The 13,880-nt window shown below is 35.5% G+C and overlaps 2 protein-coding genes and 1 non-coding gene across 11 annotated transcripts in view; all 3 read right to left on the bottom strand.

Annotated features, from left to right (window-relative positions):
* The window catches only part of LOC114252761 (uncharacterized), a 102,123-nt gene that overhangs the window by 45,122 nt on the left and 43,121 nt on the right, over positions 1-13,880 (bottom strand). For 4 of the 9 annotated variants that reach the window (XR_016324342.1, XR_016324343.1, XR_016324344.1 and 1 more), the window contains 3 exons: positions 9,183-9,238; positions 6,235-6,422; positions 4,738-5,143 (listed from right to left, as the gene is read on the bottom strand). Coding sequence is in view for 1 of the 9 variants with exons in the window: in XM_089733647.1 (XP_089589773.1) it covers positions 4,738-5,143; positions 6,235-6,422; positions 9,183-9,238 (650 nt within the window). In the remaining 8 variants the exon portion in view is untranslated. Of the gene's footprint in view, positions 1-2,574; positions 2,960-4,737; positions 5,144-6,234; positions 6,423-9,182; positions 9,239-13,880 lie in introns of those variants that run through there. The other 5 variants (XR_016324346.1, XR_016324348.1, XR_016324345.1 and 2 more) reach the window with 5 other exon arrangements.
* On the bottom strand, positions 6,452-6,523 carry TRNAC-GCA (transfer RNA cysteine (anticodon GCA)). The gene has a single exon. It is a non-coding gene; the product is annotated as a tRNA-Cys (tRNA).
* Positions 7,417-9,163, bottom strand: LOC149501234 (tigger transposable element-derived protein 4). Its single transcript, XM_089733648.1, has one exon. The coding sequence runs from the start codon at positions 8,545-8,547 to the stop codon at positions 7,909-7,911; it is 639 nt and encodes a 212-aa protein (XP_089589774.1). The 5' UTR covers positions 8,548-9,163; the 3' UTR covers positions 7,417-7,908.

Genomic DNA, 13,880 nt, shown 5'->3' on the forward strand with positions numbered 1-13,880 from the left:
GTTCAAATAAATTTCAATTTCAATGGGGTCGAAGAAAATGATGGAGTTAGCTTATACTTTGGAAACTGCAAGATATGCACATTACCATTTTGTCAAGAGAACTTGAGCATTTGTATTACGACGCGGGAAAGATGGATTACCATAAAATATGCTCTAAAGAGAACTGCTGTCAATAAAGATAACTATCTCAAAAGACTTAGTCTCAAGTCTAAAGACGAGCAAAGAAGCATAGCCCTAAAGTATTGATAATAGTTTTACCTTAGAGCGACACTTCAAGAAACTTCCACTGTCATTAGAAAAGAAAGTTGATGTAGCACAATTTGGAAATCAGTTTAGAATTCAATCATGAATTCAATAGTGATGAGAAAAAAAACTTTTCCGTTATTCTTAATCAAATTTGAAATTAGCGGGAGAAATGAAAATTACCATTTACATATTTACATAACCAAAATCTAAATTCGATTATAAACAAAATACTATTATATATAACCATTTTAAATCCTCATCAGATATTTCTTTGGTCTTACGTAATATTGCTATTAGCGAATTTTCATTTAATACAATTTTAAAAGTCGTTCACATAATCGATTTTAAAGTCAGCAAACGTTGTTGAACATTCAAATTAACTTCCGCAATACCCATTTTACGTAACGGATTTCGTTTGGGAAAAATTTACATTATATTTTTAAATTCCATTATGTGTTTCGAAAGCAAGTGTTATTATTGTTCCAGCGTTTATTTGAACAAGTCAACGTCGCAACGTACCTACTTTATGACATAATGAGCCCGTTTTCGCGATATACCTTTTTTTTTAAATATACTATGGAATAGGAATACAAGGAGTATAAAATTAAAACTACTTTTAAGGTAAAATCAAGCGGTTTTTTTTATATGCGGTCAACGGATAATGCAAATGCTCCCACAGACACAACCCACTGAGTTTCCCGCCGGATCTTCTCAGTGGGTCTGCTTTTATGGTCTAATCTCACATTTTTTATGGCCATTAAACTTTTTCCGACCTTTCGAATACTTTTTCGTGGTCTAACCACTGAGAAGATCCGGCGCGAAAGTCACTGGGCTGTGTCTATGGGTTAATTCACTCGTCGAGCCCTTCGTCGCAAGCGACGGGTTCGACGAGGACGGTGACCGATGCTTGTGGTACCTAAAAGCACCGTTAATGGATCGGGAGGATCCGTAATGACGTGTTTGGGGCGACATCAACTGTTGACCATTCGGTCCACAGGATGGGGTATGTTTGTCTCGCATTTTGCCTTAAAATATGAGCATCACTTCTGTACTAATGGATTAGGATTCTTCCCGGTCAGAGCCCATATCTTTGACAAAGGCATTTGATATTCCGGATGTATAACTTATGTTTTTTTATTCCGGTATCAATCACGAATAACGACGGCTGAACGAGTTCACGGCCCACCTTGCGCTAAGTGATCACCGGACGCCTTACTGTTATTTGTGTTTACACAAATGCAAGAAAACGTTGCATTGAAACTGTCTGCATAAATAAGTCTATTTAACAAATGCGTGTATTACGTCACGTTAATCAACACAGGCGACTTTGTGTCGTTCTCAGATGTTTTTAAAACATATTATTCAATTTTACAAAAAAAATTAAATTCTACAGGATTAACACTTTTATAAATTCGTTGGTAGCGTCCTAAGTATGTTCGGCACTTTATGGTTCTTATGTTAAAATCGGGCAACTGAGCTGTGGTCTACCAAATTAACAAAATATGTAGACTATAATAATAATTAAACAAGTAACCATTAGGTACCTAACAAACAAAAACGATCTAAAGTAAATCTTACGGCAGTGGACTCTGAATATAATTTTGATTGCGCTCCTTGCATACGTCTGAATACATTAAGTCTCCACCTCATCACCGTTTCAGGTTTTCTGTATTACATAACACAAGTTATGCTCATGAGTTTATCATCATTACTTAACATTGCTAACGACATGTTCGTAGGACGTTAACAGAAGAATATTTAGTTTGCATGCGAACTAATGCATATTACAGAATTATAAAAATCTTCGGTAACTTTCTTTTGGAGCAAAAATTCACATTTCTTCTTGTTTTCTATTCAGTCTTTATGCCGCCGTCTCGCACTGTTATTGTGACGCATATGCGCTTATGAGTCTGTTACCGCCATAATGAGTTAAAATGTAAATGTACTTTCTCGTGAAAATCCTTAGTGCACTGAACGACAGTAAAACTATTATTTTGCTTGATTGAACTAGACTAATTCCACTAAGTACTCAAACACACGTAGGCAGTGTAGGCACTGTTTAATAATTAGGAATGTATGAGGAAAATGATTGCGTAATATAGACTTGAATTTAATTTAATGATAACTTTTAATGATCTCGTCTCTCTATTATAATGATTTAAAAAAATTATTTGTTAGACAAATTAAACAGAATGTTGTAAAACCTCATTTTAGAACTTCGTCTTTTTTAAAGTGGTGTGAGTAAAAATATGTGCTAAGTCTATATTGAATATGGGATTCAAACTGTGTTTTCATAAAAGGTTAAGCCAATTAGTCATTTGACATTACTTCGAAGAAAAGACAAAAGCATTAAGACACCGCTTCAGTAATCTCAATTTTTTGTTGCATAGTTCTTCGTCTGGTCGTTACAAAGCTGACGCTTCAAAAAACAACAACAGATTACAGATTCCGAACAAAAAAACAATTGCACCTCACTATTTATCACATGAAACACACACCATCATTAACTAATTAAGTTTAGAGTTCGATTCGTTTGACACAAATAAAAAAATAGTTCGAAAATAAAATTTGTAGCCGATGGAACGTCAACAACATTCCGTCGACAAACACAAACTAGCCTGTTGCGATGGTCGTTTATTTAATCAACAGACCAGTCACAAAATACTTTATTCTATGGTTCTATCTCTCTCTCTCAACAAGTTCAAAGCACTCACTTATTCAATCAAAACGAAATCTTGGCGGACCTTTACATTCTGTAGCTTTATACTTTAAGCAAAACACGGTACCCGACTGAATTAGCGTTACTTTAGTTACAGGCAATATGCCTTGAAGCGATATGTATTTTAATTTAACTACATTATACGTAGAGGTCAAAATTTGTGCAGGTGTAAATGAAACGGAGATAATCGATGGCACTATTCAGCGAAGAGAATAGCAATATGTCTGACCGAGACGGATATACGAATGAAAGTTTATGCTGTGAATCAAATTCAATAAGGCGATATAGTAATCGGCAAACTTCTTGAGCAAATGACCTTGACTGCGCAGAACCGAATTTTAGATCATTTTGGTGGTGAGGGTGAGGCGCAACGGCAGGGGAAATCGTATCGAGCGCGTTATTGGTAGATCAGTCGAGCCTTGCGTCCCGCACCGCGCCCTCATTCCGCTTGCTCCCAAAAGTACGCTTGCGTACAGTGGAAAGTCTATCGTTATTAATCGTTAAGTTATTTGTTATAATTGCTTGTGGACTTTGTTGCCATTGCTATTTGTTGAGTGTTTGTTGATTTTTTATAAAACATACACTATGCCGTGACAAACTGGTGTAGTACTTAAAAGAAAGGGTAGAAAAATTGTGTACGATGTATATTGCTTCATTATAAAACAGGGGAAGAATGATATGGAAAAATTAAAACAGACTTCGGAAGCAACAAAAACATCAGTGAGTACTGTTAGGTGCATTATTAACGAAGCTAAAGGCTCTGGCTTGCTCGCCGTGTTTCGGACTCCGGGTAAGAAAAGATCAGGGAAGAAGAAAATTACCGGAATGGATAGTTTCGTTCAATCTGTAATAAAAATATGTAATCATAATAACTACATAACAAGCAGCGAAACTCCGTACCGTAGAAAGGCTTCGAAAAATTTAAAGAAGATATAAATTTTAATGGCTCGGAATGAAGCTTACGACGAATTATGAAAGAGCTAGGCTTCAGATGGAAGAAAAGAACAGAAAATAATCGGAAGCTGGTAAATGAAAAAAGTAACATTCGATTACTTTGAATCGAATATCTTCAAAAAATAATTAATTATAGACAAAAAAGAAGATCGAACCGACCGAGTTGTAAACTACGCCGATGAGCCCTATGTGGACTCATCACGATGATAGCGACTCGGGTGATGAAAACAGTGATGATGATGATGGTCAAGATAATGATAACGAAAAAAAATTACAAATACCAGCTTCGCTTCAACTGAACCAAGACCTGGCAACAGCTCTAGTTTTGACTTAATAGAAGGAATATCTATTTTACCCCAAGATTAAATTATTACAATTATTAACCTATATGTTTTGTTGATGTTCTAATAAATATATAAATAAATACATATGTTGATTTTAATAATTTAATAGCATTATGACGCAGAGTAAGTAATGTTTTTGCACGTGAGTGTACCATGCGCAAACTTACCCCCACTACGTCAACAAATGCTCAAGAAGTTTGCCGGTTATTATACCTTTGTTAGTGTTAACGGATAACAAACTTTATTGAATTATGGTATAAAACACATATTTCGTTGCTTTATTTTTGGATTGCAAATAAATACCTATACAACGTGAATGATTTAAATATAACCGTTTTCGATCAGTGATTCGATTGCCATGAACGTAATTAAAATATTAATGTCACATTAGGAAAAAGGTATTTGGTCACTTTTGAATCAAATTAATACGATAAGTAAATACAAGGATGAATATTTTGAAAAACATAAACTTACCTTATGGGTAATGAAGTGATTCTCTTTCGGAAGATTCTTTTTTCATCGGCACTAGTCCAAACATCATTGTTGTTAATGTTCTTCGTTATCTTCAAACTCTTTTCTGGAACCTTCGGCTTCAGCGTCGGTGGCAAAACGGTATCAACTGGCGGCGAAGGCGGTTTCAGAGGTGCGTGGGACTTTTTCACGATTTGCAAAACGACATTCCTGACTTTAGGTTCACTTTTGTTTGCATCTCTTGTCGGCTTCGGCCCACCGGGGTCTGGAGTTGTCGGTTTGTTCCTCAAGGGTCGTTCGGGCTCTAAGGGTTTGTCCAGTCGTTTGATGGAAGGCTTCGCGGAGGTCAGGCGTTCCACGCCAAGGCTTCGTTTTAATTTTAATTTAGATGAAGACTCTTGCGTTGTTGCTGAAAAAACAGTATGAATTGTAATTATCGTGCAAGAAGAATCAGTTCCGATATCCTATTAATTATGTTCATATGACGTTCACGTAATTAAAATGTAAAATTGGTCGGCAATAATAAAATGATATTTATAATTGTAAAATAAGTCTCAATTTTAAATTGAGTACATCTGAACGAATTTAAAAACAAAAACAGATTAGAGCGAATCTTTATGACCCCGCCAAGCTTGACCCGTATTTAACTACGTAAGCATTTTATTGAATTACATATTTCAAAGAGAAAACCTAACAAGAACATAGTGAACAAACTTGTCCCAATTCTATTTAAGAAATTAAAAAAAAAACAATCAATACCTACTTTCACAAGTAGGGATGTACTATGGACAATACCGTCTTTACCATAAGGGCACACGGGGCCCGTGCCCAGGGCCCCATTTTCAGGGGGCCCCGAAAGACCGACAATTTCTCTCACACGTTTATTCTCAAAACATTTTTGTCGGGCACATTACACTTTTTTCACAAATCTGTAGTCAGAAGGTATTTAGAAGGCATATACTATGCCTTTAAAGAATATTTTGCTCAACAGAAATCCCGAAAGAAACCGTTATTGAAAACGTAACCAAAAAACCAGCAGCATTCTAATATCATTAATGACAATCAATAATTAATGACATATTATGTCATACTGTATTTGATTACCTATAGGAAATGGTCATTCTCAGTAAAAAAATGTTATTATAATTCGCTTTTTTTACTTTCCAAAAGGGCCTCAAATTCTTGTGTGCCCAAGGGCCCCATCCTAGTTTAAGACGTCCCTGACTATGGACACGAATAGGTTGCAGTGATGCTGTAATGTATTTTTTGCAGCGAATCGGTCACACTTACCGGTTTGAATGATATGACAGCTGTATACAATTGAGACGTTGATTAGGCAGAAGTATTTTTCATTAGAATAGTTTCGTTCAGCCCTAGGAGAGTTAAGTCAACTCAAGAGTTGGGTAGAACGATTACATGTTTCAAGGTGTGTGGTGCCTTTTCCGTTCTTATGGGCGCCCATAACCAAATACAATCCACAAAAATAATTGTTTTTTTTACCTGTCCTAGGCCTATTTCTAGTAATAGGCTTGGTCTCCGCGCTACCTATCTTGCTAGTTTCGTCTATCGACTGCGTTGAAGTGGCGGGCTGGACCGCCTTGCTTCGTGAGCTAAAAGTTGCTTTGAAAAAATTCGCCGAGAATCTCTTGCTCCTCGCGTCAGGAGAAAGAGAACTGCTTGGTTGATTACTGAAAAAAAAGAAGGAAAAACCATTATCAGGGGACACCCGGGTTTGAACCGGGGACCTCTCGATCTGCAGTCGAATGCTCTACCACTGAGCTATATCCCCACAGGAGCTATCTTTAAAATTATCGCATAGCTATAAACTTTCGTAACGTTCTGATTTAAAACAATCTTTAAAAGTATTTAATGTCTGTGTTTATCAATAGATGGCGCTGTACTAAAAATCCTAGAGTTTTCAAGGCAACAGAATTTATTAAAATTGAGGACGTTTAATAATAATATATTTACAGTCAAACCTGGATAAGCGGAGTTCAAGGGAGCACAATCTCATTTAAAGAGGTTTCTGACTAATCCGAGTTTCTCGCTAATGCTGGTACATGGTTAGCGTTTCTCTCTTATAGAGAGAGGTACGCAGCAATAACAAGTCACAAGTACGAATGTAGTAAAATATGTAATATGATAAAATTATGTGCATGATATGCACAACATATATTATGTATAAATATATTTTTAATAGTGTGTATATGTTACGTTCATTAGATTTCGACATATAAGTACTTTATAAGGGTAGGTATCAAGATGCTTACGAAAACAAACCAAAAATTCCTAATTTTATTTTATTTAGAACTTATTTACACTTAAAAAAATCAATCATCAATCAAAAAAGTCAATTTCGTTTGGGTTTCTGTTTTTGTATTTTGAATGTTTTCTAACTCATTTGTCGAATATTGCTTTATCAACAACCGTCGCGTATTCAAAGTACTGTGTGCTTAGTGCGAGTTTTTTGCACGCTTTTTTTTACAATAAAATCATTTTTTCTTACACTCTTTTAAATTCCAATTTAATAAAATTTATTTACTATTTTTTTGTTGGATTTTCTACAAATAAAAGCGTATTTTTTTTTATTTTTAAGCTATTGCATAGGTTTTATCGCGGGCCTTGAGCGCGGCGACCGAAATTCCGTAACGAAAAAAACCTTACACCCCTCACTCCGCCTACCATGTAGCTCGCGTTCAACACATTCACACGTTGCGCTTGTGAAGTGTTTGTAAATAAGCGCGTGGCGTGACGTCACATTGCATGCGTATCATGAAAAGTCTGTCCATCTCTCTCTCGCGCGGTCTAGCTTATGAGTGTGAAGGGGCAGTTAAGGTTTTGCTTTTATTAATGTTTAATATAGCGTGGTCTTGTTTTATTATTGTTTTAATATTAAATTATCATTGTCTAATTATAATTGCATAAGTTGATAAAAAATGCTATGCAATAGCTTTACCGCGGCAGTTCCCGAGTGCCACACGTTTTTTTTTAAACCATTATTTATTTTTCATTTTTTATTTAAATTTTTTAAATTTTTTCCATTAATTTTTTTTAATATTGACTTGTCATCAGTCCTTAATAAGTATGCCAAATTTCGAGTTAATCCGAAGTTTTGAAGGGTGTCAAAATCATGTTCAAAGATTCCGTTACATACTAACATACATACGTCTTAAGCTAATAAAAGCGTATTAACAAAGCAGTTTCATCCGCATTATAAATATCGTCTGGTTCATACCCTTCTAAAAGATTTGGCAGATCTTCAGTCCAGTGGTTGCACACACCTTGGTACACAGATTTACTTTCCCCAGCTGCTTTTTTGAAAGCTATATCATGGCGCCTTTTAAAACCCTCTAACCAGCCGTTACTAGCAGAAAAGTTCTGGATTCCCAGTTTTGTAGCAAACTCTTTTGATTGTGCAAGCACCAGAGGTCCATTTATGGGAATGTTCTTATCGAAAGTTCGTTTTATCCATTCTAAAAGGCACTTTTCGATATTGGGAAATTCAGAAACTCTAGTCCTCTTAATATTTCCATGTCCATCAAAGCACTCAGACTTTATAGAGTCTTTTGATTTTATAATTTTATAATAGGTGGATTCTGGTAAATTAAACTCCCTCTGAATTTCATTTCGCGATTTTCCGGATTCAAATGCACTCACTATTTTAAGTTTATCTCTTAACGACAGTACTTTAATTTTCCGTTTTGACATGATGCAGAACAGAACTTTCCTTCGCAACTGACTAACGATAAACAGAGTAAGTCCGACAAACTGGACGGTACACAGGCACACGTGTCCATTCGAAAAGAATGCCATAAAATAACAACGTTATTTAGTTCCAGGAAATAGAATAAGTTCAATATTGACGAGAAAACAATACAAAAAACAATGGTAGGAAGTTCCACGAAAGTTAAGAATGAGTCATAAAATAGCAGATGTTATTTGTAATTTAATCCTCCTAAATAATATAAATAAACAAGCCGTACCCGCCCGCTTCGCTGGCCATTTAAAATTAACATTATTATTTATTGTCATTATTATTATTAGGGAGTCCAACACTCATATAAATATTAGCCTATCCATTAAGTACATATATTTTTTACATGGACACCAAGTTTCAAGTCAATCGGATGCATGGTTCAGTAGTTATAACGGAAAATCCGTAAAAACCACTGTAGATTTATATATTAGTATAGATAAAACTCGACTGTCGCTTATAGAGGTATAGATAAGTAGCAGTCTCACTTACGGAGGTTCATGAGGGAAAAACAACTCTCTCTTACAAAGGTTTCTGTTTCTCGCTAATAGAGGTTTTGGGAGCTTAAAATGACGGGTCCTGGCTATTACTCTCACTTATAGAGTTTTCTCACTTATCCAGTTCTCATTTATCCAGATTTGATTGTACTTCATTTATTTTGACGTTTTTTTGATGTTTTTTAAATAATACTTACTGTAGTTTCACGTTACTAGGCACCACAGGCGCCTTCTGCTGCATAACCTCCTCTACCTAGAACAAAAGACAAATGTCTTGTTATTGACACGGCCTTACAAGTCATTAAGCATTGTGGATCCCATACGTGACCCTTTTCCTCTGGGCGTTTGACAGCTAATCTATCTATTACAGCTATATTTGAACCAACTATTGTTATTACAAATCAGTTCTAATCCCAAAAGCGTCTCAAATCTATGTACCTAGTTTCCGAGCGCAATCGTTACCCTAGCGCCATCTAGTAAGCGCGTTCGCAAAATGAAATAGGTCCAAATATAGGTAACAACACTAACAGGTTCATTGAATGTACCTAGGTTTTTTTATTTATTTTTTATTTCTTAGATGGGTGGACGAGCTCACAGCCCACCTGGTGTTAAGTGATTACTGGAGCCCATAGACATCCACAACGTAAATGCGCCACCCACCTTGAGATACAAGTTCTAAGGTCTCAAGTATAGTTACAACGGCTGCCCCACCCTTCAAACCGAAACGCATTACTGCTTCACGGTAGAAATAGGCAGGGTGGTGGTACCCACCCGCGCGGACTCACAAGAGGTCCTACCACCAGTATCTCTGCCGGCACCCGTTATCACACCCTGTACCATAGTTAAAACAGCCTTTGTCTAATTCCATAAATTATAATACATCTGACTTTTTTCAGTGCATCAATAACTACTGACAGCTTAGATTTAGTATCTCTCTTAGATTAAGTACTTAATCGGATTATTAAGAAATCAGTTTTTTTTTTCTGCAAATAAAGCGAACAATCGATACTTCAATGATAAACTGACATAAAAATATCGCGTGAGAAGACTCAGGATCTGTTCGAAGAATTAAAAAGAAAATGACAAAATCAATGAACATTTTGAGGTTAATGACTATTCTACAAAGATAAAACGGTACGCTCATACGCATTTATGTGATTAATAAAATAATCTAATATTAATATGCCGTACCAGTTTACTTAAATACAACAATAATAATCTGGACCAAATCACGCACAGTCTTCCTGCCCCAATTTAGGATTCCCTGTGTTATGGGTACCAATAAGTACATAATATATAGATGATAAATAAAGAGTAAATAAGCGTGTTCATCACAAAATGTTTGCCCGATGTGGGAATCGATTTCTTAGGTCTACCTCTTCCTCTATACCCTTCCACATTCATAGTTAACATTCGACATCTACAACCTAAATACCGCCACCTACCTTGAGATATGAGTTCTAAGGTCTCAGTATAGTTACAACGGCTGCCCCACCCTTCAAACCGAAAATCATTACTGCTTCACGGCAGAAATAGGCAGGGCGGTGATACCTACCCGCGCGGACTCACACGAGGTCCTACCACTAATAACTAGTTGCGGCTAGTTCAGAGACCTTTTCTAAGACGGACGGGCGCACTCATGAGCTAAGCCAAGAGGGATTACTTAAACGGTTTGTCTTTGCCTATTTCAATAGAGATGAGACAGAACGAACTTAAAATAATGAAGCATTAGATATGTAACTATACTTGAGACCTTAGTACTTATATCTCAGGGTGGGTGGCTCATTTACGTTGTAGATGTCTATGGGCTCCAGTAACCACTTAACACCAGATGGGCTGTGAGCTCGTCCACCCAACTAAGCAATAAAAAAATTTAAAAAAAAATGATTTGGTGGTTAAAATTAATTCAATAATACTAGAAGAATAAAAGTCTTTAATATAACATTGTATATTTGAATAGTTGTGAAGAAACCCATCTTGATAAATTCAAGTTTAATTAAATAATGTCCCGTTTTTTAAAGCACGCTTAATAGCACGTGCTTCGTGGTTGAAATAGAGAGACAGGATTGAAATAGAAAGAAAGGTCTGCTGGCTCATAAGATCCACAAGCAGAAATTATCAATATCGAGACTCGTTTTCGGCCGATGTAAACATAATTTCAAAAACTTTTCAAAATATATCTATATATTAATACGTGAAGCAAAAACTTTGTATCCCTTTTTACGTAAATTGCGCGGACGGAGGAGTATGAAATTTCCCACACTTATAGAGAATATAGAGAAGAAGTGCACAATGCTAATATATTTTTTTAATAATGCATAAAAGATACATTAAATCAATAAAGAAAACATTACACACACTACATACCATGTATTTGACGCACACATGGTCAAACTTTTGTTATTGACGTCTGTGGTCAAATTGAGAATAGATTAAATATTGTTTGTCTTTATTAATATGTTTTTATAGTGTAGTCTTGGCGAAATTTGTGATTATAGAAGTATAAAGTACAATCATAATAGTGTACAAACTTACAATTCCAATTATTTATAGTCGAATTTCGACTACTGCGGGACCCCTAGTTATAATAACAGGATAGTAAAGAGTAAGAATGAGAGACCGGTAGCCGAAGCTCTGAGATATGTTAACGCTAACATATCTAAACGTCTATAACTCAAGGCGGAATGCGTCAAAAATAAGCAGAATTGTCGTTCTAGCCACACTTGCAACGTCACCAGTTCAGCCCACTGAGTTTGTCGTCGGATCTTAGTGGGTCGCGATTCCGATCCGGTGGTAGATTCTGCGAAGCACTGCTCTTGCTACGGCTAGTGTTAGCAAATTCTCTAAGATTGAGCCCGTGAACTCACCTACCCGTCCGCGAAAATCTGGAATAGCCCCTTAGGCTACCAGCGAATAGTTAGGTAAAAAAAACACCTGTACGGAATTACACAGTTTACATAAGATTATTTTAATAAATAAAAACTCACTAGACGACTAAACATGTCTTCAAGTCCAAAATACAAGGTGACACTGAATGCAGCGGACCTTAAATAAAGCGTTATCTAAAATAATATCGCGATATGATTGATCAAGTTACGTCAATTAAACAGTCTAATGGAATCTGTCGGCGAGCACGCTTTAATTATGAAAGTTATTTAAATACGTTTTTTCATACAATTTCATGTTCATTTTTCTTCAGATCACACCAGTAAAAACGTATTTCGTTAGCAAAATGGCACCTGCCTTCGGGAATCGAACACCGGTACCGTCGCATCGCCTGATACGAATACACCAGCCGCTTTATCCTTTAGGCCACGACAACTTCGGAATTCTTTGATTTTTACAACGAATCATAGATAGCCTTATGAAGTTGCGAACATGAAATTCTTTAAAACGTGTTGTATTCAAAGCAATGACACTCCGTGAGTGTGCCAATAACTTAATTAATTTAAAAGAAAACTTAGCTACCACTATGAATTGATATTGTCGTGTTTTTCTGACTCCGGTCCACATTTTAATTACGTTTTACACAAATCGATTGAAAAACTATGCAGTCTCCTTCATCAGTTATTCATAAGATTGTCATTCTTGACGTTTTTGACGTTTAAATTTTGTGCTGTTTTAAATACCTACTCTAATTTACAGATAAACTTTTTCGGTATTAATAAAATCTTAAAAATATAATATGTAAGATTGGTAAGAACGTAGCGTATGAAAAGAGTGTGGAACGGAGCGGTAAGATGTGAGTGAGAGAACGGTAAGAAAGGGAAAAGAGAATGACAGAGAAAAGCAAGATGGCGAATACTATTGAATGGGCAAGGCGTAAAAAAGTCAGTTAATTGTTTTATATAATAATCTATTGTTATTTTTAGTTTATTCCTTGTTAATATAACAAAAAAAAACTGACTTTTTTAATGAGTTGGACTTCTCTGGAAGATTTTGGAAGAGAACAATAAAAGTGCAAGAGCAAAAAAGCAATAAAAGTGCAATTTTATTTTATGCGCCACGATTCCAACTCTGCATATATTTGACCAATCGGTCTTTTTAGTATACTTTTTTAACTTATAGGTAGACAGACAATCATACGGTTCATCTGATGTTGAGTAGTCACCGTTGCTCATGGTCATTGGCAATGCCAGAGGCACAAACCTCGTTTGATAGGACATGTCATGATGCTCAGGAAAGCAATGCAGTATTCATTCTAGAGCCGTATAGTATATCGCAAAGCAAACTATGTCATTGACTAGATTATATACTATGCCAAAGATTATGTGTCATTGTGATTAAATGATGCCTTCATTTTCAGCTCAAGCATTGTTTTGCTAAAACCATAAATTGTTATAAAAATTCATATAATGTAATATCGTTTAACTCACATCCTGTATTTAAGCCAGTAAATTTTAACTATATAGGTGTACCATTATTTATAGGTATTTATTTACTTTTAAACTCAAAGTTCGCGAACACATCCACAAAAAACTGGAAGAATCATCTCCAAACTAGTTTATTTCATTTTTCAATTATTATTATTATATTATATATATTTACTTTTAGCCATTCTTAACTATAATACTAAATTGTGTATTTTCATGTGTATTTTTATATTATTACTTTACATGTATATTATTGTGTGTAATTATGTGTATGTATGTATTTTACTATTTTATTTATAGGTATATTGAATTGTAGTATGTGTATTCTATAATACTGAGATGTTATTTTAAGGAAGATTTTTGTTTTGAGTTTGTTCTTTTTTTGTTTTGTTTTGTTGTTGTGTTTGTTATTCTTTTGTCAATGCACCTACCATGCATTATCTCTGCACCACCCTATGGTCGACTGGAAGAGAATGCCCATGGCATTAAGTCCGCCTGTGTACAAGTTTTGTTTTGTGCATA

This window comes from Bombyx mandarina, chromosome 16 (assembly GCF_030267445.1).
Source record: "Bombyx mandarina strain Sakado chromosome 16, ASM3026744v2".
NCBI lineage: Eukaryota > Metazoa > Arthropoda > Insecta > Lepidoptera > Bombycidae > Bombyx > Bombyx mandarina.

Coding starts and splice junctions, on each gene's coding strand:
- LOC149501234 (XM_089733648.1), bottom strand. CDS start 8,547: ATGGCATTCTTTTCGAATGGACACGTGTGCCTGTGTACCGTCCAGTTT.